The 23173-nt window shown below is 48.2% G+C and overlaps 1 protein-coding gene across 14 annotated transcripts in view; it reads left to right on the plus strand.

Moving 5' to 3' along the window:
* tcf7l2 (transcription factor 7 like 2) overlaps nt 1-23173 on the plus strand; it is an 85705-nt gene that overhangs the window by 9826 nt on the left and 52706 nt on the right. For all 14 annotated transcript variants that reach the window (XM_084040581.1, XM_084040585.1, XM_084040576.1 and 11 more), the window contains exon 4: nt 20336-20437. In XM_084040581.1, coding sequence (XP_083896707.1) covers nt 20336-20437 — 102 coding nt within the window. The remainder of the gene's footprint in view (nt 1-20335; nt 20438-23173) is intronic.

A 23173-nucleotide genomic window follows, 5' to 3' on the forward strand; every position in this document is an offset into this window, starting at 1 on the left:
CGTTTCCAGGCCCAAACCCCTCCCTTCACTGCAGAGAGAGAGGTCGGCGTGTCGGCCGTGGTTTAGGGGTCAATTCCAAAAGTGGACAAATTGACACGGCACTGAATCGCCAATCGGCTTTCCTCAGGCGGGACAGAGATGGACAGGAACCGGGTGAAGTGGCGGATAGGCAAAGGGGGGAGCGTGGCACTGTTGTGATGCAAAACAATGTAGTGGAGTTGGGGTCAAATAATAGAAAAGCTCGAAGCCTCTGGTAAATTCTGATCGTAGTCTTCCCATCATGAAGTCAAGCCTGAACGACAGCTGATTTAGTAGACCTCTGTGTTAAGTATTAGACGTAGATTAGGGCCGCACATGTTGCCGTACTTGAGTTTACGTACTCTTGGCACGGGGAAGCGCTCCGAGGATGATTTGTTTTCCATCCTGGCTCCTCTAATGACGGGTCTTGACCCAAAAACGGGACGCAAGTCTTTATTCCAGCAGGTTTTCCCCGTGGCGGTCCCGTGTTTAACAAACCGTCGGAGTGGGAGATTGTGTTTCATGTTTGGTTTGGAGTCTTAAGTGGTGCGATCCCCCGTTCCATGTCCAAAATGAACCATGATAAAATTCCAAAGTTTGTCTTTGGTGGATAGACCAGTAAGGAGATACTGGCCTGTAACTTGTCTTTAAACCTCTCTTATACAACTTTGAATCTAATATTATATTTAAGTAGGAATCAATTGTTATGCAGTCGTTCTAAGATGATATTTTCTTTCCTAACCCTTCAGTGCAAGCCAAAGTCTGTTTTAGATATTAATCGTGAATCCGAAACCTGTTCAGTCATAATGAAAGTTAAGATTAGAGACTGGCATCACCGAGCTGGGGTGGCCTGCGTGTCACATGATGCTTGTCATAGTGCCCTTTAGAACCAGCAGGCTCTTTATCTCCTCTTTACTGCCTCCTCTATCTTTATTGGCTTTGCATATTTGAAATTTATATATATATATAAAAAAAAGATACACTTCCAGCTTCGTCAGCGCAGGTGGCGTCGTGCGGTTGAGATGCTGGGATGCATGATTTTTTTAGCTCTATCGCTAGCTAATCTCTCTTCTGTGGGAGGTCAGTGTTTAAGTAGCCAGTGCAGGGCTCCGGAGCATTTCTCGTAGATGAGTCCAGTTTTTGCATGTCTATAAAAGCCCTTTTGTCTGTTTGGGGATGACCCTTTGCTGTTGTAAGGCCTGTATCTGTCTCTGCTCAGGCAGGCGGGCAGGCCTGCAGTGAGGATGCAGCAGCTGGCTGGGGCCCAGGCACAGGAATGCTGTGTGTGCTGTTTAAACAGTGGCTCGTCTCAGTGCAGGCCCGGAGGAGACGAGGGAAGGAAGTTGCTGCATGTTTACATAGCTGAATTGTCCTTTGGGCCCCCCCAGTGTCTAATGCACTTCTGTTCAAACATTCACAAGTGTGGAGATGACCCCCACTGATGCTGGTGTTCACAGCTCTGCCTTCACCCTGCCTCTGCTCTCTGTCTGAATGTGCGTCTTGAACAATGAAGACTCACGGCCACTACTTTCCTCCCTACTGTGAGTATTTGCTGCTCTAACCTGGAGGCTTGGGTGGAGGGATAAAAAAAAAAAAAAAAGTATTACAAGGCTCAGTTTATCACAACCGAGACGTACGGGAAGAGATATATAAAGACAGATGAAGAGATAGAAGGCACCTCATCGCTCTCGCCAAGGTCCTGTCCAACAAGGAGCCAGACATTGACATATGGCGGGAGTCGTCAGGCTAATTGTTGTTTGAATTACCTGTTATGATCCGATGACAAATATCGCACACTCTTGCCACCAGAGCGGAAAATGCATCCGGGGATTGGCATGATCTCCCGCGAGTGTGTAAACCTGGCTTCAACAAGATGGATAAATGCAATTATTGGGTAGGACCTGGAGAGGAGAAAATCCATTTAAGGCCCGTAAAGCTAAGCAGGGGCCGCGGTTAATTCATTTGGCCAATTTACGGGTGATGTACGAGTGTCAGGGCACATTAGTCAGGCGGGGGAGAGGTGAGTGTGTGTTGGCCGAGTGGGGTCGGCTGGATGTGGGTGTGTATTTTTGTAAGGGGGGGCGTGCATGTGAAGATGCTCTTTGGTTGCAGAGCAGTCTCCTTGAGACCTGGTTCCCTACCCCCCCCTCCCGTTTTGCCGTCTCAGCGGACAAAACAAATGGAGCCCTGGACATGGAAATGACAAAAAGATGCACTGAGTGCACTGAGTGAGAGGGATGAGGGATTGCTTTGCAAATGAGGTGGGGAAACGTGGCTGTGGTCGGCTGGGCGGCAGAGTGAGTACCGCCAATTCACCGCCGCACCAAGAACTCAATCAGCCCCCCCCCCCCCCCCCCTCCCCCCCCCCCCCCCCCACACACACAGACACATCCTGCCAGTTACATGACTGCTTTCTTTATACATGGCAGTTGTGGCCCCCGCTGTGACCAGTCATTGTAATTAAAAAGCAGACCTGTAACCTAATTTCTGCTATCAACTTTTTTTTTATTTCTATCTAATTGACCCATCGCTATGCCCCGCCCCCCTGCTGATACTCCATCAAACTGTCAGAGGGCTACCGTGGAGCCCACACGGTCACGAATAAGTATGATCCCATTTAGGAAAAAAGGTCTGTTACAATCACTTAAAAAGTAAAAGCCTCATGCGTATACATGCCTTTCAGTAGCTAGCGTAGCATGGAAGTGCTAAAGCTAGGTCATGACGCTTTTGAAAGCGTGCATCTCCCTCCAACCTCTCCGGGCGACGAGTATCACTATTACACAACGCTCTAACCTCCAGTGTGAAACCCACAAAACCAGCCTGAAAATGAAGAAAATCTGAAAAACGATTGCACAAGTCTGTGGCGGTCGGATCCTGGTTGGACCCAGCCGGTCTGTGTTCGGGGGCGGGACTTAGTGCCATTTAGGAGGGAAAGATATTGCGTAGAAGAGCATGCTGACCCTGTTTTTTCAGGAGTTTCAAATGGAGTTTTAGGATTCTGATCCTTGGTATTGGTAGCCCTCTGCATGCTCACTTTAGAAGTCTTGCATTCTCACCTTTTTATTAAACAAAATCTTGCTTTTTTTGCTGCTTAATTCTTGATGTTATTTCCGTCCCTGTTTGTCAACTCTTGCGACACACTCCCATTTGATGGCTTCGCTCTGCTTAGTCTGTTACACAGCCATTGTCTCGCCGGAGCTAAACCACGGTTACACAAGCTGAGCGGTATGCAAAAACAGTGGTTAGAGTATGGCCGGGTGGGTGAGAGGCGTTGAGGGGAAGCTTTGGTTTACAACTCCAAGCCACAGTCTGATTCAGGGCAGGGTTTTGCTATCAGACAGGGGGAGGGGGGGGGAAACATGAGAGGCTAAGACCTCTCTCACTATGATGCCGATGCTTTTTAAGTGGTCGAGATCACACTTAAGTGCCTCTCGGTTCGGTTAGATTTGGTTTGCCGGTGTCTGCGGCCTGTGATCGGAGTTAGTGTGTGTTAGCATTTGTCACCTGACTGTCAGGCAGCTCCAGGAAACCAGAGTCGGTGTGAATGCCGACGCTTGTCGGAGACAGGTGCCAGTGCTGCCGTGCAGCAGCTGGGGTTGGGGGGGTGGGAGGGGGGACTGCAAGGCCCACGGTCAAGTGTGGGCCATTGGGAGACAGCATCAGCTAGAATTCCCTGCTAGTGGGGGGGTCAAATAGGCAGGCCCTATGGCTTAAGGCTGAAACATGCAGTATGCGCCTGTGCATGCAGCTTCTGCAGCCGTCGGTATACCGTACATATTTCACTCTCCTATAGGGAGAGATGTTATTGTACCCTGAAATAAACTTTGACTTATGCAGATCCTTGTTTTGCTCTAACGGCCGTTGCTTAGGTTTCAAGTGCTATCAAAAATAAGCAGGCAGCTGAAACAGATCCTGTTCTTACGCGGCAGGTATTCAGAGAATGTGGAGGTAAGAATGAAACATTGCAAAGTCCAGCTGATCTGTTGTTTTGTTATTCAGCTGCAAGGAGCCGGAGTTGCGCCATAACCCGGAGAATCAAACGCCACAAAAGGCGTTGCAGCTGGCATATCCACAATCTCGTGAATTTGTAGATAGGTAACGGGTCTGCACGCATGCTACGATAACGTCATCGCAGACCTCGCAACGAGAAGAAAGAAAAGCAATAAAATGCTTTCTAAAATCTTTTTTTTACTCTGATCTGTGTTCAGGCTGTCTTTTTAGCCCTGGATGTGCGTTTATCAGATTCCAGTCCTGCCTGGTTTGCGGGTTTCATTTAAATTGCAGAGTTCTTTTTGATAAACCCAACACGGTATTCTGGGGGCTGCAGAGTGTGAAAAATCATCATGTAAAAATGCCCCTTCAACTCTTCCCCGTCGATGTTTAATGTCTGACTTTTCCCTGTGAACGTTGTGTTATTAAACAGCAGCGCAGCTTTCTCCCATGCAGAGCGATGTCACAACTGGAAAGTGGAACAGGAAGCCTCCCCCGAACCTCTCAGGGTAGTGTGGTAGTAGATGTGCCTGGGAGCCATTACTCTAAGCCCTCTGAGCCCTTTCGAAGGGGGGAGTCCCACGGACCCCTTTCTTCTCATTTTCTTACACTCGCCTTTTGGGATCGCTTTGAATCCAATCTGAAAAAAAATCTCAATATGCAGATCGAGTCATCATCGTCTACCCGGTCCGCCTCCTCGCTTCTTCCCAGATGCTTCGCCCCGCATGGGAGAACAACTGCTGGCTGTTCTCTATAGGCCAGCGCAATTCCTCACGCTGTCTCGGAAACCGAGGGGGAAGAAAAAAAAAAACAAACGCGTGGAAGTTTTCTATATGCTCCCACAGATCGTTTTACATCGGTAGACCTCTCAACACAACTGTTCCCAGTTAGTGGCGAGCTGCCAGTCTTCCTACGGTCACCAGTAGGACAAACGCTTTGCTCGCCGTGTGTGTAGTTTCACACACATCGACGCGGCTCGGCTGTAAAGTTATTCAAGCCGTACGTTGAGAAGTAAACATTGGCCTGTTTTGTACATTATTTTTTGTTTGACATGGCATAGAATAAATTGAGAGTCATCATCTTTTTTTTTTTGTGATTGAGTTATTAGCGGTAGGCCTCGCGCATTCAGAGATGATCTCACTCATTTTTTATGCCTGACATTAATGAAGCCAGTCAGCTTGCTGTTATTTAGCTCCGTGGTGGTGTTAAATCATAAACAGGCCGAGAGCGACCTCACCGACGGTTAGCGATGAATAAATAGCATAACTCGGGAACTTTTAAGGAGGATCTTGTTTTTTTGGCCCATGGGCTCGGCTGTTGGAGCTCCCCGGGCCAGAGATTGAAACGCTGTGGTCTTTGAGACGCTGGGAAAGTCGACCTCTAATTGTTCACAGCAGCCATTGGCAGGAGGAGGCTGAGACACGATGAGTGAGTGAAGCATCGACGGGGGCGGACGCCGACATGTGACCGCTCACGCTTTTGCCGTTCAGGGGTTTCCGAGCCCCGCTGGGATGCTTCCCAGTGACAAACTGGTTGTCCTGAAGAGAGAAAAAAAAAACCTCCACCAAACTCTTTTTCCTTGGCTCACTTTTAAGAGACGGACACTTTCTTCACGTTTTTTAAATTGGCCTTGTCATGCGGTTTCCTCAACTGGGCTGCCGGGAGCCGACTGTTTCCACATAGGCCAATGTTCTGTACCAGTTTTTGGTTTTTAGGGAAAAAAATAAGGGTCTGCTTTTTCTTGGCACCGATCACTGTGGTATTAAACTTCCAATTTTTTTCTTCTCCCAGAAGCTAACACAGTCATGCGCTTGTGTTCTTCACGCCTTTTTGATCTCTGTCACAGTTGCTTGGCAAGAGGCACATCTGCTTCTCTGTCCTAACGCTGCCACGACCCTGCCCCCCCTCCCACCCGACCTCCCACTTGTCGCACAAATCCAGTTTGTGGTATTTTCCCCCCGTTTGCCACGATTTAGCAAATAACATCAGTAATGATTCAATTGGGCATAAAGTAATTGAGAGGCGGCCTGCTTGCCATCTGTCTGGTGAGATTACTACTTTTTGTGTAATTAAACGTGTGACCTTGTGGCCGCGGAGGGAGGTGCCAGTGGGCAACTACTGCCAAAGAGCCAGGCCGTCTTTTTTGAAGTCGGGTGAGGCTGGCTGGGAGGGGAGGGGGGGAGGGGGGGCTGTTGTGCGGTTTTAACAGTTTAGCCCAGCTGCTAAAGATAGCACAGGCTGATGTGAGTCAAGCTTAAGTGGCAGTCTCCTTTACATGGATGTGTCCTGCGCGTGTGTGTGTGTGTGTTCACACACACCAACGAGCCCATGTCAAAAACCCAAATCACCAAGCCTCAGTCAATTTGGCGATGCGAGAGGCGCCCCGCTGAAGTCGGAGTGATCCCTGTGTGCATACAGTGTAACCAGAAGAGGGTAGAGTGTGTGTGTTCGTGTGTGTGTGTGTGGTGGGGTCACGACGGGCTGAATAGAGGCTGCTGTTTTAACTCTGATTTTATGTGTGGTTTTGTTTTGACTCCTGAGGTTTGGCTTCCCTTGGACAGTGTCCAGAGATCACAAAGCCTGCTTCTCCTCAGCTCTCCTGCGAGGGCCGAGGCGAAGGGCCCTGCAAAGCCCCGTGATTGGATTTCAAGTCCTGATCTGGTTGTTTTGCGTTGTAAACAGGACATTAAAGACAGGAGGGGAGAGACGGCGCGCTAATGAATCTTCGTGTTACTGTATATGCGAGCATAGAGGTTTTTTTTTCTCTTCCGTTGTGGTGTCACACACCCGGGTTAAGAAGAGGAACTGAAACCGTTGCAGTACGCCAATGATGCAGTTCGTACACAAACTGAAACTGAGAAAGACATCAGCACGGTTTTCTCAGTGTGGGCTGTGATGGTGCAATACTTCCGTCCAGAGCTTGGAGAAAGGAGGGGGTGAAAAAAAATCCCTCCTGTTTCCCCCCCCAAACAAAAATAACCATTTTAATTACTATGGTTGTGCTTTGGTGCAGCCACAGCTCGGCTGGCAGGACCCGGCTGAGGTGGCACCGGCCACTGGGGACGGGGACGAGGTCTGGGCCGGCCTCCAGGGAAATTACAGGGTGGGTGTGGAGGAGGGGATGGAGGCGAGGAGGGAGGGAGGGGGGGGCTGAAGCCTGCCTCCACTCCCTGCTGTCAGCCCAGAGAGCTACTGTTCGCAGCTAGCTGGCTCCTCTCTGTTTCATCTTCGCCCTCTGGAGATAATTGGAGATGTACTCTGTGTAAACATGTTTTTTGTTCCAAAGTTAAGTTTCATTGTTTCAGTCACAGAGCATCTGTGTATGTGCCCAGCATGCAGAAAAAAAAAAAAACACATCTTAGTTTTTCCTTTTTTGGAATAACACTCTCATTATCAAGTGGACTCAATTTTCATTTTCCCATTGTTTCTTACATTCTTCTGCCTGTGTTCCCTCTCTAACCTCTCCAGCCATCTCTCGTCTCCCTTTTCTCCCTCTCTCCCCCCCTCTCCCCCTCTCTCAGTATGTGCTCTGATTACCTCTCCAAACTGGCAATAAGTTGATTGCTTTACAGAGATGATGTAAGCCTCTGCCCTAGGGTACATCAGGTTGGATTTCTCCCGCTTTATCTTGTAAAGCCTAAATTAACAGCTGGTTTGGTTGGAGTTCTCCTGGATCTGACTAAAGGATTAGGCTTGGTTCTCATGCGAGTCAATCCGGTTTGATTTATTGCAGGTCTATCAAAAAAGATCAATGGGAGTCCTTTTGAAAGTAAATCCTTAATCGCTCTTTGCACTTACGTGTCATCATTGTGATTTTTTTTCTTTCTCCCCCCTCCCGTCTATCTCTTGCTCTCTCCTTTCTCCATTTCTCACTCCCTAATTCTTATTCTTCTCTTACACCACTGCCTTGTGTATTTCTTTTTGTTTTTTTTCCCTCTCCTTTCTCCTCCTGCACCCCACCCAACCCAAGATCTGCCTCCGTCGATGGTATCACGGTGAATCGCCGGATAGATTTTTTCTCTGTTCTCATTAGGGCCGGGCGGCCCTGAGCACGGTTTTAGCATCCTCTGGTTGTGATCACAACTGAAATAAGATCCGGCTGCTCTTGTCTCGTTTTCGCCCAAACTTTCACCCCGATCTCAACCCGTCTCCACACTAGGTCCATCACTCCCCTCTGGCTCTAGGTAACGAGGAAGATGAAGCATTTATATGCATTGTTGTCACTATTAGTGAACACAAACTCTTCCAATGGTTCTTATAAAAACACTTTTAGGAGAGTGAGTTGTTTCAGACGTGTTGAAGTCTCCGCGTTGACCACTTCTTCCTTGCATCTTCATTCCTCCACGATCGATGCATGCCAACGCGTGGAAAAACATGTGCCAAATCCATTCGGATAGCATGATCCTGACTTCTTAAATATTGCATATTGAACGCTTATTTTCTTGCACATTCGAGTGCACATGCTTCCCTGTCGACAAAATGATATAACACTCAAACGACACCCTGCTGCATATTTTCTTCCAGCCATTCGTAAAATGACCTGGCAGCTGTTGAGAAGTGGGGAGGGGTGGCGGGGTGGGATGGGGGGGGTTAGATTCTTCCTCCTACTCCAGCTCTCTGTCTTTCTGTCTCACTTTCTCTTATTCCTCCATCAACAGGACTCATTATATGGTATCTTCAGCACCCCCACCCCCCCTCTCCACTCCTCATTTCCCTCTACTCTTTCCTCCGGTTTTCAAGGCCACGGCAGTCGAGGCATCTGTAGCAACCAGCAGTGCAGACCAAAGGGCTAGATGGACAAACCGTATTGACGATATGCCAATGCCGAAGGTGGCTCCTCCTAAGTTCCCCCCCACCCCCCCTCCATCCACCCGACATCCATATTTCTCTCAAGGATTTACTGTGTCTCCGAATACACTAGGGTCTATTTTTCCTGTGTTGTGATAATGTTCGCGGGGCGGAGGAGAGGTGAAAAAGGGGGCTCCGGGTCGATCGATGTCAAATTCAGGTGTGTCCTCCTGGCATGCTGGACGGCTGGCAGACTTGGGGTTGGAGGTGTGGGAGGGGGCTGTCGAGGGGTGGAGGTTGGGTATATGTGAGGGAGTGGGGGGGGGGGGGGAGGTAGATGGGATACGTGGGAAGGAAGGGCTTGCTGTCAGCCAGCTGGACCTCTTAATCCTACAGCCTTGGGGAAAGGGTGTGTGCGTCTGTGTGTGTGTGTGTGTGTGTGTGTGTGTGTGTGTGTGGATTGTGTTTGTCTCGTAGAGATTTGTCAAGTTTAGCACACCTCTGCTCCCCTCTTTGGCCCAGCTGAGCCCACTGACTGAACGCATGTGTGTGTGTGTGTGTGTGTGTGTGTGTGTGTGTGTGTGTGTGTGTGTGTGTGTGTGTGTGTGTGTGTGTGTGTGTGTGTGTGTGTGTGTGTGTGTGTGTGTGTGTGTGTGTGTGTGTGTGTGCGCTCCGGCGAGAGAGAGACAACCAGGATTCGGCGTGCACTGTGTTTACTGTAGTCCTCGCCTTTAACGGCACACTGTATATTTATGTCGAGACGACACAGCCTCTCTCGCCCCCTTGATGTTGGAGAGGCGCTGGGGGTTGGTGCAAGGGTGGGAATGGGGGGTGGGGGGGAGGCTGTCCTGTGTTGCTTGTTGAGGATGGAGGGGTGGTGGTGGTGGTGGGGGGGAGTTGTGAGGGCAACAAACACTGCCAGCCTCCCCCACCCCCCCTGCTCCGCCCTATCCCATCCTCTGCCTTCATGCCCAGACCTCTCCGACTATTATTCTCTAAAACGCCAGCGTGCACTTCCTCCTCCTCCTCCTCCTCTACGTCACGCTGCAACTCGCCGGCCGATTGCGTCATCTCCTTGTCATTCATTAGACACAAAACATACTATTTAGCCACATTCCATGCAAGCTTCCTCTCTTCTTTTTTTTTTTTTCTCTCTCTCTCTGCTCCGGAGCACCCTCTCTCTCTCTCTCTCTCTCTCTCTCTCTCTCTCTCTCTCTCTCGCTCTCTCTCTGCCCCACTCTCTCTCTTTTGGCGTAGACTTTTGCATATATCACAGGCTGGCAGGCTAAGAGCTTGGGACTTCCCCACGCCACACTCCAAGCCTTTGATCCTTTGCTTTGGAGGTAACATCAAAAGGAGAGGCATAGAAAGGCAGCTACTACTGTGAAGTTCAATGTTCAACTTGATGGCTTGGCTGAGGGCTTTTTTCCCCCCCTCTCTCCTCCCCCCCTCCCTCCCTCCCTCCATCCCTCCCTCACCTCCCTCCCTCCCCCTCCCTCCTCCCGCTGCTCCCTCGATCCCATCGCTGCATCCCTCAGCTGACAAAAACACACAGTTTGTAGCCAAGGGTTTTTTGTGTGTGTGTGTGTGTGTGTGTGTGTGTGTGTGTTTGTGTGTGTGTGCCTCTGACCTCACCTCCATAGAACCTATCTGGCACAAAACAATTCCCCGTAAAAAAAAACAAAAACAAAACAAAAAAAACTCTGATATACAGACGGCGTGCACAAAGATTCACACGTTTCTTTTTGATGGTGATGGTAAAAGGTGCAGTTCCAGCGTCCGGCCCTCTCTCTCTATCTCTGTGTGTGTGTTTCTCCCACTCCCTGCATGGACAACATGCAGCATCCTATGTTGCAGCCGGTTGCATCAATGCCAGGCCCCGTTGTGGTGGTGGATAGGTGAGCCGGAGGAAAAGGGCATCGCACCATATTGTTTCTCTGTGTGGATCCATCGTTGCTCTCTACGTCACTCCGTCTGAATGTGAGGAGGGAAAAAAAACAACAAGACCTCTGCTTTTCCCAGCTGCTTTGGTTGACACGGAGGCGCAGAAAGCTAGCAATCACTCGCTCACAGGGAAAACAAATGATTTTCATAATGAACGCTCTTCCGCTGAGTTTCTTATGCAAACTCTCTCAAATGAGCCGCGGTATCAGACGGAGCCATGTGTTCCGGGTCAGAGCCGGGCTTCTCCGTGGCGTAGTCGACTGTATTTAAATGACACAGACTCGATAAGGCGATTCCAGAAAGCCGAGGTGCTCCACTAAATGCTTTTTTCGTCTTTCATGAGCTTCCCTGTCTGACTGTGCCAATTAGCAAAGGCGTGTGGCCTGCTTTTCTTCTCCTCTTTTTTTTTTTTGCCTGCTCCAACTCTCTTTCTAGATAGACGCTCTCTATCATGCTCCCATACACACACCGAGCACACGTTTGGTGTATCATTAGCTTAGTGTGCGGGGAGGCGTGCGAGCCCGGGCTCTCCCCTGCCTTATCTCCATGTCAATCACAGCGTGTGTGTGAACATCAGTTGTAATGATCTCCATCCAGCCTGTCGGTGCGTGTTAGCGCCTGGCTTCCCTCGCCCCCGGAGCAAGCCGTTCCCTAGCTAATAGATGCAAAATTAAGCTGATCAATAGATGGCCTCAGCTCATTATTGACACGTTATCGCGGCGTGGGATTTTTGTGCAGTTTTTTTTTTATGCAGTGCTTGCTAGAGATGCAAGGCAAGAGGAGGGAGGAGAAGAAAAAAAAAGTTAGCTGTCTTCCCCAAATGGCTAAGGCCACTGTGTTTCAACCCTGCAGTGATATTACATTAAGCTAATTTATTCTCACTCTTATGCATGGGATTTATTTATTTTTTTATGCTAAAGCGGTTTTTCTATTTATATGACTTGTTCTATTGGAAGAGTAATCACCTGCTCAGTGGCAGGAAATGAGATGGAGACTTTGTAAAACGGCATATTAAAGATTCATCAATAATTGGCATGTGTGCTGCTGTTTGTGTTTGGGGGGGCTCTTATGGACGGATCACCACGTGATTGAGCTAAGTGGTAATTAACCATGAGAGAGGTGTCTTTATGAGCCTGTGCTGGGAGCTGTGTGCCTATGCATGAAGATGCTGCTGCGTGTCGGGAGAAGGTGGGGATGCGGGGAGGGCAAGACGGGGGCTGCATCGCTGACAGAGTTGATTCGGAGGTGAGCGCTGAGGGCATGTGGTCAGGTTATTGGGGGACGGGGGATGGGGTGTGGGGAGCACCTACCCACTCTGGCCCAAGCTGCCTCGCCTGACCCTCCTCAGGTCTTATTGTCATGGAAGTATCTCCCATTTTAATGAGCTCCAATAACCAAGCCCTTATTACTTATTTATTCATTAAGCCACCGTAGCAAAGCGGCAGAACCCCACTGTGTGAGTGTGCATGTAATTGCTTGTGTGGGATTTTTTCTTCACCCCCTTCCTTCATGCACGATATCATAGCAAATTACATGTTGCGCAACGACGACTACAAGTTAGGTTAAAGCTAATTGAACCTAAAATAGATGGCCTGAAGCTGACGGAGAGGTCTAGATGGTTGGGTTTATTGAATCCAAAAACTTAAAATCATATTTCGAGTTGAAAAATCCTCAAAAAGCTGGGCGTTTAGGTATGCCGAGGGTGTAGGCCTCATGAATATGGAGGCTGAGGTGCTTCAAGGTGCGTGTGCAAGTGTGAAAGAGACACAAAACAGACTGGTTGGTTGTTGGTTTCCTATGAAGCCTTTTGTGAAGATTAATTGCCTGTTGGTATGTGTGTTTGTGTGTGTGACGCCTTCAACATAATGCTTTGTGATTGATGACTATGCGTAGGTGGAATTGTGTGATAGTGTATAGTGTTTTCACAATATCGGAAGTCTTTGTGGAGCCTGAGAGTGTACACATTCTCTCCCTCTGAGGCATGTTTCATAGCTTCCTTATATCCAGTCTGCCGTTTAACTAATTCATAGTGAACTCTCGCAGAACAAAACCAGACACCCAACATCAAGGGCAGCATTCAGCTCTCCTCCAGCACAATACCAAACAGAGCGTTCTCCAGCAGAACGTGGGCGCTTGCAATCAGCTTACTTTTTCCTCCCTCAGCAGAGCTCAGCTGCTGTTCACCTTTTTAACTCTCCCCTCCACGCCCCAAACCCTGCTTCCTGCAAACAAAAGGTAAGCATGTAGTTGTGTGTGTGTGTGTGCGCACGAGTTGCCCAACCTCCCTCTCCTCCTACCCCCTGGCTTGGCCTTGCGTAAGGGGCTCAGACACACCTAGGCCTGCAGACGTGCCTGTTCACCTCCATATAGCCTCTAAGTAGGTCAGTATGTACGTGGCTCCAACAAGGAAGGTCCAGGATCTGATCTTTGACCTGCCATTCCATCAGACTACTTCCACTGAGCTGTGGGTCTTCTACCGGCTGATAACGAGGCTGATTTAATGATACAAAAACTGGAAATGCCCACAAATCCCAATTACTGTAAATGCCCACTCCAAGGTAAAAGTCCAAACAGATGTTTACGTGGATCTGACGAGATAATCTGAAAAGCTAATGCATCGAACGGTCTGTAGTAGACTCCAGTTTAATATGAAATAACAAATAGTAATACAGAATAATAGAGTATCTACCGGTAGTAGTTTTAACCTAAAAAAATGGTTCAATGCCAATCCAAGCTACTTATTTGTTCTCAGAATTGATGAATGACAAAATGTCCTCAGGACAAAACCAGTAAATCCAGTTTCCTTTTGAATAAGTACATCTAGATATCCTGTTACGTGGATGACTGAACATTTTCATTAGAAGGGAAGCAGAGGGACTCGTTTAACATGTCGATGATTAGATGGAGCGTCTTAATTCAACTTTTAGGTGTGTTTTTACCTGTAACATAAAGGGAGGCTTTGCTCTCTGACTCTGGAGCAAGAGGTAAAAAAAATGAGTAATGCCACTCTGTTAATTGATTAAATTAACGTTGATTACAACCTTAATTGGAGTCGGGACTGAGGCTGGGCGCTGAACTGGTTTCGCAAGCGTCTCCGTTTCTGCCGGCGTCTCGCTTTTTTTTCATTTCGTCGCCCGTGTTAGCGGCAGAGCAGCCACGCGGGCTGGGTGAGCAGCTGAACGGCTGCGGCTCATACGCATGTGTACGTGCATTGCTGCTGCGGCCGGCGCTGCTCCTGCCAGCCCTCAACAGATCATTTTCACCGTCTATTTTAGCTCCGAAAAAAAAAGAGGGCGACACACACCCAATCTCTAGATGAGCCGCCCGCAGCCGAGACCACGGCCCATATGTCTTTAGTACAATCCAACAGTGTCTGGTATGAATTTAAAGTCATATCGCCCCCCCAAGTACGTTTAACTTGATTAAGCTACCTTTACGACCATTGCAATTATGGGAGCTTCCAGCCTCATAACACATCAGCTCAGTTTGTGTATCGGCGTAAAAGGAAAAAAGACAGAAACAGGAAGAGTCACTCGGGTAAGAGTTGCTCTGTGAAGCAGGAGAACCACCTGAAAGTGGAGGCATTTCTGCAGCAGAGCCCGATGCTAAAGGTGCCAGAGTGCCTGTTCATTAGCGGGGCTGACGGAAGACCAGCCAGCTCCTGCTGGCCTTCACCTTCGCTGCCACAATATTTATAGAGCAGCCAAGAGATCCTCTTAATGACACAGGGAGAGGGACAGTGGGAAGGTGGGGGAGGGGGTGTAAAAGTCAGAAATGCAACGCTGTTTACTTCCTGAGGCCTGTTGAGAAGTTGGTAGGTTTTGGACTGCAATCAGTGTCGCCCTCGCGCTCCCTTTGAGAACATTATGTGCATCCAGGTGTGTGCAAGTCCTTTCGGCCACACTATCATCATCCAATCAATCTAATTAGAGGTGGCAAACCACACTTTTGCCCAAACAATTTAAAAATTGTTGTGCTCTCCCTGTGATTGTCGAGGACAGATTTGTCAGCTAAGTTGCGCAACCCCTTTGAAACTTTCCGGTCAATCAGCTGGTGTTTGAACAGCCCCGTTTGGCCACACTTGCTAAGTAAACCGTGTCAGAGCAAAGCCATACTTATCTCATGAACCAGTGTTTAAGAGAGCGAAACTAACTTCCAGTGCAGGCCTGATAAAAAGTCAAGTGTTCATGGAAATGCATACCGTGTAAAGAAAGGACACCGAGCAGATCAGTTAAAAAACGAAGCTATTCTCTCCCCCACTTTTTTGTCAATGGCTGCAATACTTTCTGAGATATTATGAACAATAGTCATTTCACAAGCCGGTTTCTACAGTCTGCGTTGGGTGGGGGAGGAAGGAGAGGTCATGTGCACGTTCACCATGTGGGGAAAACAAGCTGATTTGAAAGTGTCTGTTGGAGTTTTTCTGCAAGAAAAGCAAGAGAGAGAATGGGAGTTTGAGGTGGATTGAGGTTTAGATTGTTGGCAAAAGGGAGTCAGGCTAGAGGAGGTGAGGTTTTGGATCAGGTCGGCTGTCAGGGCCAGTGGAACCCCCAAGCGGTTCTGGCTTTGGAGTAAATATGGGCCCAGCGGACCCCTTCCCGCCCCAGGGCACACAAACCCCAGGCCTTCCCACATTCCACTTTTATTTTCCTGGTTGCAAAATGCCTCCGGCTATTAGAGCAGGTGGGGTGTGCGTGTGTGTGTGTCTTTTTTTCTTTCTTTAATATTTACTCATAAAATGTGCATTAGTCGAACCAAAGCAGCCATGATGGGCCCTCTTGTGTCTGCTAACTTTCTCTCAAATTTTTGTCGAGGTGTTCTTGCGATATTGGCTTTACGGTAAACCCGTCTCTCCAAAGACGGAAGCACAGAAACAGACACAACAAAGTATCCTATAGCCGAGTGGTGATTTCTCTTTAAACTCTGAGGGGATTTCAAAGGGTCTGCCTTGCATTAAGCGTCTCCCTCCCTCAATTACGGAAAATGACTGTCCCCTCCTCGGCAAATTACGCGTTTGTACGAGCACGCGTTTCCCTTCTTCCCCGGCACCTGCGAGCGAGGACAAAGCCTGCCGGCAATATCCGCAACAGATCAAGACAATATGCTTCGGCTCTCGTTTTTTAAAGGGGATAAAATTGTAGTCAAACTGGATGGACTAATCTCTTAAGCTTGGTGCAGTTTACTTGCCGAGCTTTGAATGGGCTCCTATTACTAGCCTTGATCATTTCAGACTTAAATAAAGCTCTTTAGAGTAGCGGTCTGATTGGTGTAATCTGCAAGCTGTCAATCCCATCTCTGAGCGCTCTCCCAGAGGAGCTGCCGGGCCCGCGGACCAGGGTATGTTCGAATGTGGCTGAGCATTGTTGTTCAGGTGTGAATGGGTGAGTAAGCATGTACAGTATGTAGGGAGGGGGGGTTCCCGTGAATGTACATGTGTTATCCGTACACGCCGTGCATGACGCCTGTGTGGAGCTATGTCGTGGCTGTCGTGCGAGGCGGACGCAGATGGGCGGGAGATCCTGTTGGACTCTCCAGAGCAACACCCAGTATCCATATGCTGGCTCTAAACCCAAGCTGCTATCGGCCTGTCTGTCTGTCTCTGCCTGTCTCCCCTTCCTTTCTCACATTGCTCACATGGCTGGGATGCTTGGAGTCCCTAGTGGTCCTTGTCATCTGTCCCCCCTCGTTCCCCTCTGCTGGAAAGTGGACCAGCGTTTGGAGAGGCCACATTAGCACATAAGGAGCTCTGTTTGTTTGATTGGTCTGAAGCCTTCTGCTCTTAATCCAAAACACACGCAAAAAAAAACCTGTGATAAACACATCAGATGGGGAGCTTGATGGGAAAAGGAGCTGGTTGTTGACCAGAAACGGGCAGAACAATCCTGCACTTTCCACGTCCGTCCTTCTCACTAAAAAATGTATGAGTAAGACTGCTCCCCCCCTCCCCCTTTCCCCCCTTCTTTTTCCTGTCAATAGCTCATATTGACGTTTGGTTAATGTTTGATAGGATGTGGAGAAAAAAGGGGTTTATATTTGGGAGGATCAGAGTCGAGCACTGGTACCTGGTTTTTGGCCCAAATTGCTTCCGTGCCAGTTTGCTGAATTAGTAACAACAGTGGGAGCCGATGTGTGTGTGCAGATGTGCGAGGATGATGTGTGATGCCCCCTCCAATTGTCTCCAGCCTTCTGCCGAGAGCTCGTGACACCAGGACCAGGGCCTGAGCTCGTTTTCACTGCGATGACAGTCGGTGTGGATCTGGGTTAACACTGCTGTAGCTCATAACATGCCAGACATCGGTGCAGCGGCAGTAACTCACGTGGGAAATGGGAAGCACCTGCCCGAACAGAGTATAGTGAATAGTAAAAGTGCTGAAACAAGGAGCAGAGGGATTGATCACCATTTAGTGGTATTTGGAGTTTGGCCATTTTTAAGACATCACCTTGGGATCCAGGGCTCTGGGTACACTTTCTGATTGTATAGATGAATGGTTAATTGAAATAACAGACAAAATAATCAATAATGAAAATGTTTAACACCCCCCTCCCTCCACCAACCCCCTTCTTGTTGCTTGGGAAAGCAGTAGAGGGCAGGGAAATCGGAACAGTGAGCGTGAGTTCATCCCTCTGTAAGGATTTAGAGGACTCCCTTGTCTTTCACTTCATCAGAGACAATTGAGTCATTCAGCTCCCATTGTGGGTCTGGCCAGGCGAGGAGGGGCGCAGGGTAGGGGAAGAGAGCGAGTGGGGGGGGGGGGAGTAGAAGGAGAAGCCGTCTGCTGCGCAACCCGGAGTCGGAGCACAGCCGCTGGGTGGCTCTTACAGGGTGGGGGTCTGTCAAGGGGGCGTGTTGGTGTGTGTGTGTGTGTGTGTGTGTGTGTGTGTGGGTGGGTGGGGGGCAGGAAAGAGAGACAGGGGAGAGGAGAGAGTTATCCTGGAACTCCGGAGCAATTTGTCACATTGGAATGGCTCTTGAGTTACCCGGGGGGCCCCCTCATAGCGGGAGAGTTTTCAGGTCGCAGAGTGGGGAACGGGGAGGGGGCCCGGAGCAGCAGCAGCGAGAGGGTCAGAGGTCATGGCCTACTCAAGCCCGGGCGGTGCGTCGGTTAGCGGGGCCAGGCGGGCGTGTTGAGGAAGAGGAAGGAGGCCAAGGAGGGGAGGTGGTGTGGGGGGGCGGGGGTCGGAAAGCCCGGTGCCTGCCAGGGCTCCGTTTTCCTTGGCATGCTTGTAAAACCTGCAGGAGAGATTAGTGTGTGAGAACATTTGCAATAGCGGGGCTGAAGTGGAGCCACTTGTCAGGGCATGCGCTGCGCCACCCTCCCTCCCTCTCTCTCTCTCTGTAGTCTTTCAGTGTGTCTCCACCGCTCTGGGAGGGGGGGTGTCACCTTCACGCTCCTTACCGACCAACTCAGAATGTCCTCTCGCTCGACCCCTTCCACCGGCTGCAGCTGCGTGTGAATCTTTGCATGTGTGAGCATGTGTGCACACGCGATGGCAGGACTTTCAGATGAGACTTCAGTCATGACTTTCCCATGAGTGGATTCACAATAACCCCCCCTCGTCGTCTTCTAGCCCCCCCTGGCACCAATGGACACCGTCTTGAATTACCTCATAGATGACAGCAGCCCCGTCACTCTCTTCCTCCTTTTACTGTTACAACACCATCACCCCCTCCTCCGCCTCCACCTCGCTCCCCTTCATGGCAATTAATACCCAGTGTGGGGGGTCCATAAAAACCCACAACACTTCAACTCTGGAGTTTTTTACAACCTTTCCTTTTTTTCCCACTCTCTGCACATACAAACAAGCATAAACAAATCCAGTTTTTTAAGCCATAAAAAAACATCTTGGGGTCATAAATAAGTGGTATTGGTGGAGAAAGACCAGGCAGCATGCAGTTTTTTCCCCCCCTTGCAACGGGCTGTAACCGAGGACATGGAGTCAATAACTCCCTCCAGCATCCACCACTGGAAGGCACCCCACAGTGAACTCTTCGCTAATTACCACTGATTTAGACACAGTCTCAGGAAGGGTCGAGACACACTCACTCTCGGACCGGCTCTGACACACACACAGAAACACACACACATGCATGCAAACAAGCTGGATGGCAACAGAGAAATGGATCTAATGTACTTGCATCGCTATACAAACCGCTGCCAGAGAGTCGTACCTACTTCCGGACGATGATTGCAATTCAGTTCAGATGAGATGCTGAAATCTTTCTCTCACCAGACAAAAATGCAACATCGGGCTCTGGGCCAATAACGATGGCGAGATAATTTTTTGGTTCGTGCAAAAATAATTGAATAGGATACAGATAGCATCTTTAAGCGGAGAGACAAACTCCAAACAGGTGGGAAAGGCACTCCGGAGTTCAGATTCATGTTGAAGGTTTGTGCCCAAATGGGATCAGAGGCAAAGGTCCAAGTCCAAGTTGACCTGTCAAAAAGTTTTAGGGGGAGAGAGGGGATATCTGCCATGTAATCGAGCATAACTACGTTACTCCAGTCGTGCTAGACACGCCATCACCTAGGTAGTCACTCGGTAGTTTCCCTTCTTCACATTCTTCAGGCCCTACACCTCTCTGTGCTGAACCCAATCCCAAGGACTCAAAAGCCCAAACAGCTGCCGTGACCCATTTCCCTCAAACTAGGTGACTGTGACATTGACAGGCAGGAGTCTGGACCACATACTGTAGCCACGTCAACACCAGGCAGCCATTGGCTGGCACATAGTAGTTTAATTTCCACGTGCAAAATATTCTTAATGACGGCAAATTTGTAATTTCGCTGCTTTTTTTACTTTCGCTGCTTTTTGAACGTATGAAGTTGCAAGTTGGACTATTTTAGCAAGAACAGTCAGCAAAGTACATGTCATCAATTTAAAAGGACTCCACCCAGTTTATAACACAGACAGATGTTTCTCATGACCCCTGTTTCTGCTTATCTGTTTTTGTGTGTGTGTGTGTGTGTGTGTGTGTGTGTGTGTATGTGTGTGTGTGTGTGTGTGTGTGTGTGTGTGTGTGAGATTTCTGATAGAGGCCAAGTCAATCATTTATGGGAGCAGTCATGAGGTTTAGCCCCAGAGGAGCGTGGTGAGACGCCACACTTGAAACTCTTTATGGGCTCCAATAAAAGTCTGACAACAGTCCCATTTATGACATTAGGTCATCTTAAAGCCATGAGCTTGTGTACAGTACCTTTAACCTCTGTCTCCTCCGAATTAGACTTCCTGTAAGCCAGAGTGACCCGTCAGCTACTTCACAAAATAAAATACATGTGTTTTTTTGTTTGTTTTTACATTTCCTGCTCACTGTGAACGACCCTTGCGCTGAAAAAAGTTTTTGTGGAATATATTTCTGATAACTCTGCTGGACTCCCATATACATGCATCCTCACCCCCATCCACTCATCCGCTTTAAGATCTTTTATTTGCTTTTCAACCCATGTTTTGGAGTTTCCAAACCCATACGCACCGTCAAGAAATGTCGTCTCCCTTTTGTCTTATTCTTTTAATTTGTTCTTTTTTGGTTTTCTGCATTGTTAACATGTTTTTTGTTTCTTTCCTTCCATTCTGTTTCCTTTCTGCCATTCAGTACCTACAGATGAAATGGCCCCTGCTAGATGTTCAACAAGGAGGTCTTCAAAGTAGACAAGCACTTAAAGATGCCAGGTCCCCGTCACCGGCACACATCGTTGTAAGTAACACTCCGCCCGGTCCTTTTTTTTCTTCTTTCACCAGCTCTTCTTCCCTTATTCGTGACAGACAGACAAACAAGCCTTGCTTCTCTTCTCTCATCCATCCCTCAAAAGCGTTGTCGGCGTTAAAGCCCTTCCCATTTTCCCCCCCCCCGTTAATTGATGTTTTGGTTGTAAACCTAAAAAAAACATTAAAAATGCACATTTTGTTTGCATTTACCCATCAGTCACTAACAGGCCCAGTCGGTTTTAAACAAATGGCAATGAAAGTGTTATGGATCCCAGAAAGTAGAGCTTTTGTCTGAGTGATCGAGAAGGCGAGCGGCGCTGTGGCAGGTGCAGCGGTTGTTCTTTGGACACGAATCCCAGAGAAAATGATAACCAGCCTTGTGCTAAGCTGAACGATTATGGAAAACTGCTCTCATGTTGACAACTTTTTTTATTCATTTTTTTTAATGAGAATGAGCTAATGCTGGGCTGCTAACATCTCGTCTTTGAGGGAAGTGTGGGCGTTGCTTCAACATTGATTACCCTATCCATGCAGTTGGAGTCTGGCAGGAGAGTCGGCTGGACAGCCATAGGGGCCACACATACACACACACACACACACACACACATAACAGAGCATCCACCCCAGGCATGTCGATATCTAAGAGGCAAGCGGCTCTAGAACGGAAACAGTTGGACGTGAACTCGGTAGTTGGCTAAAGGCGGGAAGTTTTTCCAGGAGGTCAGCGGAAAGGTTGAGCACGGGGAGGTGCACGTATGTGGTCGCAGAGTTAGCGAGGAAGGAAAATCAATGAGTGTGGGGATTGAGCAGAATTAGCGAGGTGATCGTGACTGGCCCCGGGGCCCCGCGATTGGCGCAGTTGTTACTTTTTTTGTTTTTGTTTTGGAGTCCACGCAAACATCTACATATTGTAACGATTTTGAATTTGAAAAAAAATCGCCTAATGATTTTATTATCATCCGAGTTTGTGCGCTCATGAATACAATCTCACTCGTGTGCAGCAACAACAAGTTAGTAGACGTCGTGGCTCCGGAGCTCACGCACAAGGAAGCGATGATCTTAATTTTTATCACACAAATTACACCAGGCATCGTGTCCCTGCGCGTCACACTTGACATTTGATCAGTTCACTCGCTTTTATGGTCCGTAATAAATACCATCCCCAGCAGTTACCCGAAAGCTGGCAAGCCGAGGCCTCCTTGGTATTTTGCCCATTTAAATTAAGCACGTCTTAAAATAGCAGGAGTCGACAAGGCTGTTTATTTGAAACAGAAACCTTGTCAAAAAGTTGTGTGTTTTTTTTCGACAAAGAGCTAGCGATGACAGAGTTATTCTGAACAAAAAGGAGCCCGGCTAAGGCCCTCCTTATCTTTTCCCTGCGATGCTCGTGTTATTTTTATACCAAAGAGTTCAGGGGCCTCTTCTTGCTCTTGTTATTTTAGGAGACGCTGAGAAAAGAGTCCCATCTCCTATGAAGTCATTAAACTGGTCGTAGGCAGCAAAAGCTGCAGGTAAATACTTGAGGTTTTATCCTGCTATGAGTCATGTGGCTGTAAATACTTACCACCTCACATCCACCTCAACTCCTGCTGTAATGATTCCCTTTTAAAGGAAGTTTGAGAACGACTGTGGTTGCAGCTCCACCTTCATAATGTATTAATTACATCTTTTTATACACATTTCTGTTGTCAAAGATATATATAGATATATATGTGTAATATGGGTTAGTGTTAGGTATACACAGCTGCTCTCATGATACACGTTTTTATTTTTGTCAAAATGAATTTGAGTATCTGTTTTTCCACAATGTACACAGAAAGTTGTAGCCTAATACAAACAGTCAGGCATCCAACGCTAACAGACTTGGAACAAAGAGGCAACACCAAAACAGAAACTGGCTGTGGGGCGAAAAAACAAACTTGAAACAACAAAGACGGACAACCAGTCAGATGGAAAAAAAAAAATAAGCTTGCACATTGCCGAAGTACAGATCCATTCATTGTGTGACTGTACCTTTTGAGTTCTATGAAAAGATGATAGAAAAATGTGTGATAGATTAGCGAGCTGTAAAAAAACAGAACATGTCTGAAAAACCGAGGCACATTAATATTACATTAAATCATCGGATTTCTATTATATCTTCAGCATAGATTTGGCCACAACTGAAAATGAATTTAAGGGACTAAAAACACAATCGGATTTGATGATAAATAAATCTGAAATTTTAACCAACCCTCTGGTTTCTAGCAGAAAAGCAAAAAAGAGAATGGAGCAGTGAATTAAACGAACATTGTGATTAGTCCTGACACTGATCAATATGAGAAAATATATTGTAATATTTGTGGTCGTATTGCCCGGGCCCAGCGTGATCCGTTTGATGGAGTACACACGGGCTCGGCGAGATCAGAGGCATTGCAGCATCGCTGCATAGGCACGCATCTCGCTGTTAGCGCCGAGTGATAAGATTGAATGTGAAACGCTGCTTGTATAGTTGGCGCTGCTGCCATCCTGCTCCAGCATCCACCTCTGATGGAGAGGGGAGGTGTGATTGAATGTTTCCCTGGTTTGCATCATACCGGCTGTTGTACATATAGAAAAGACAGATTGCCGTGGACAGCATTGTGCATGCCGGCGATAACCCCACACGGACTCCCGCTGGTGTCACTCAATCAGTCAAGCTTTTTCCTTTTTCTTTTTTTTACCCCCCCGTACCAGAAGATGTAGG

This window comes from Eutrigla gurnardus (genome assembly GCF_963514095.1).
Source record: "Eutrigla gurnardus genome assembly, chromosome: 22".
Taxonomy (NCBI): Eukaryota; Metazoa; Chordata; class Actinopteri; order Perciformes; family Triglidae; genus Eutrigla; species Eutrigla gurnardus.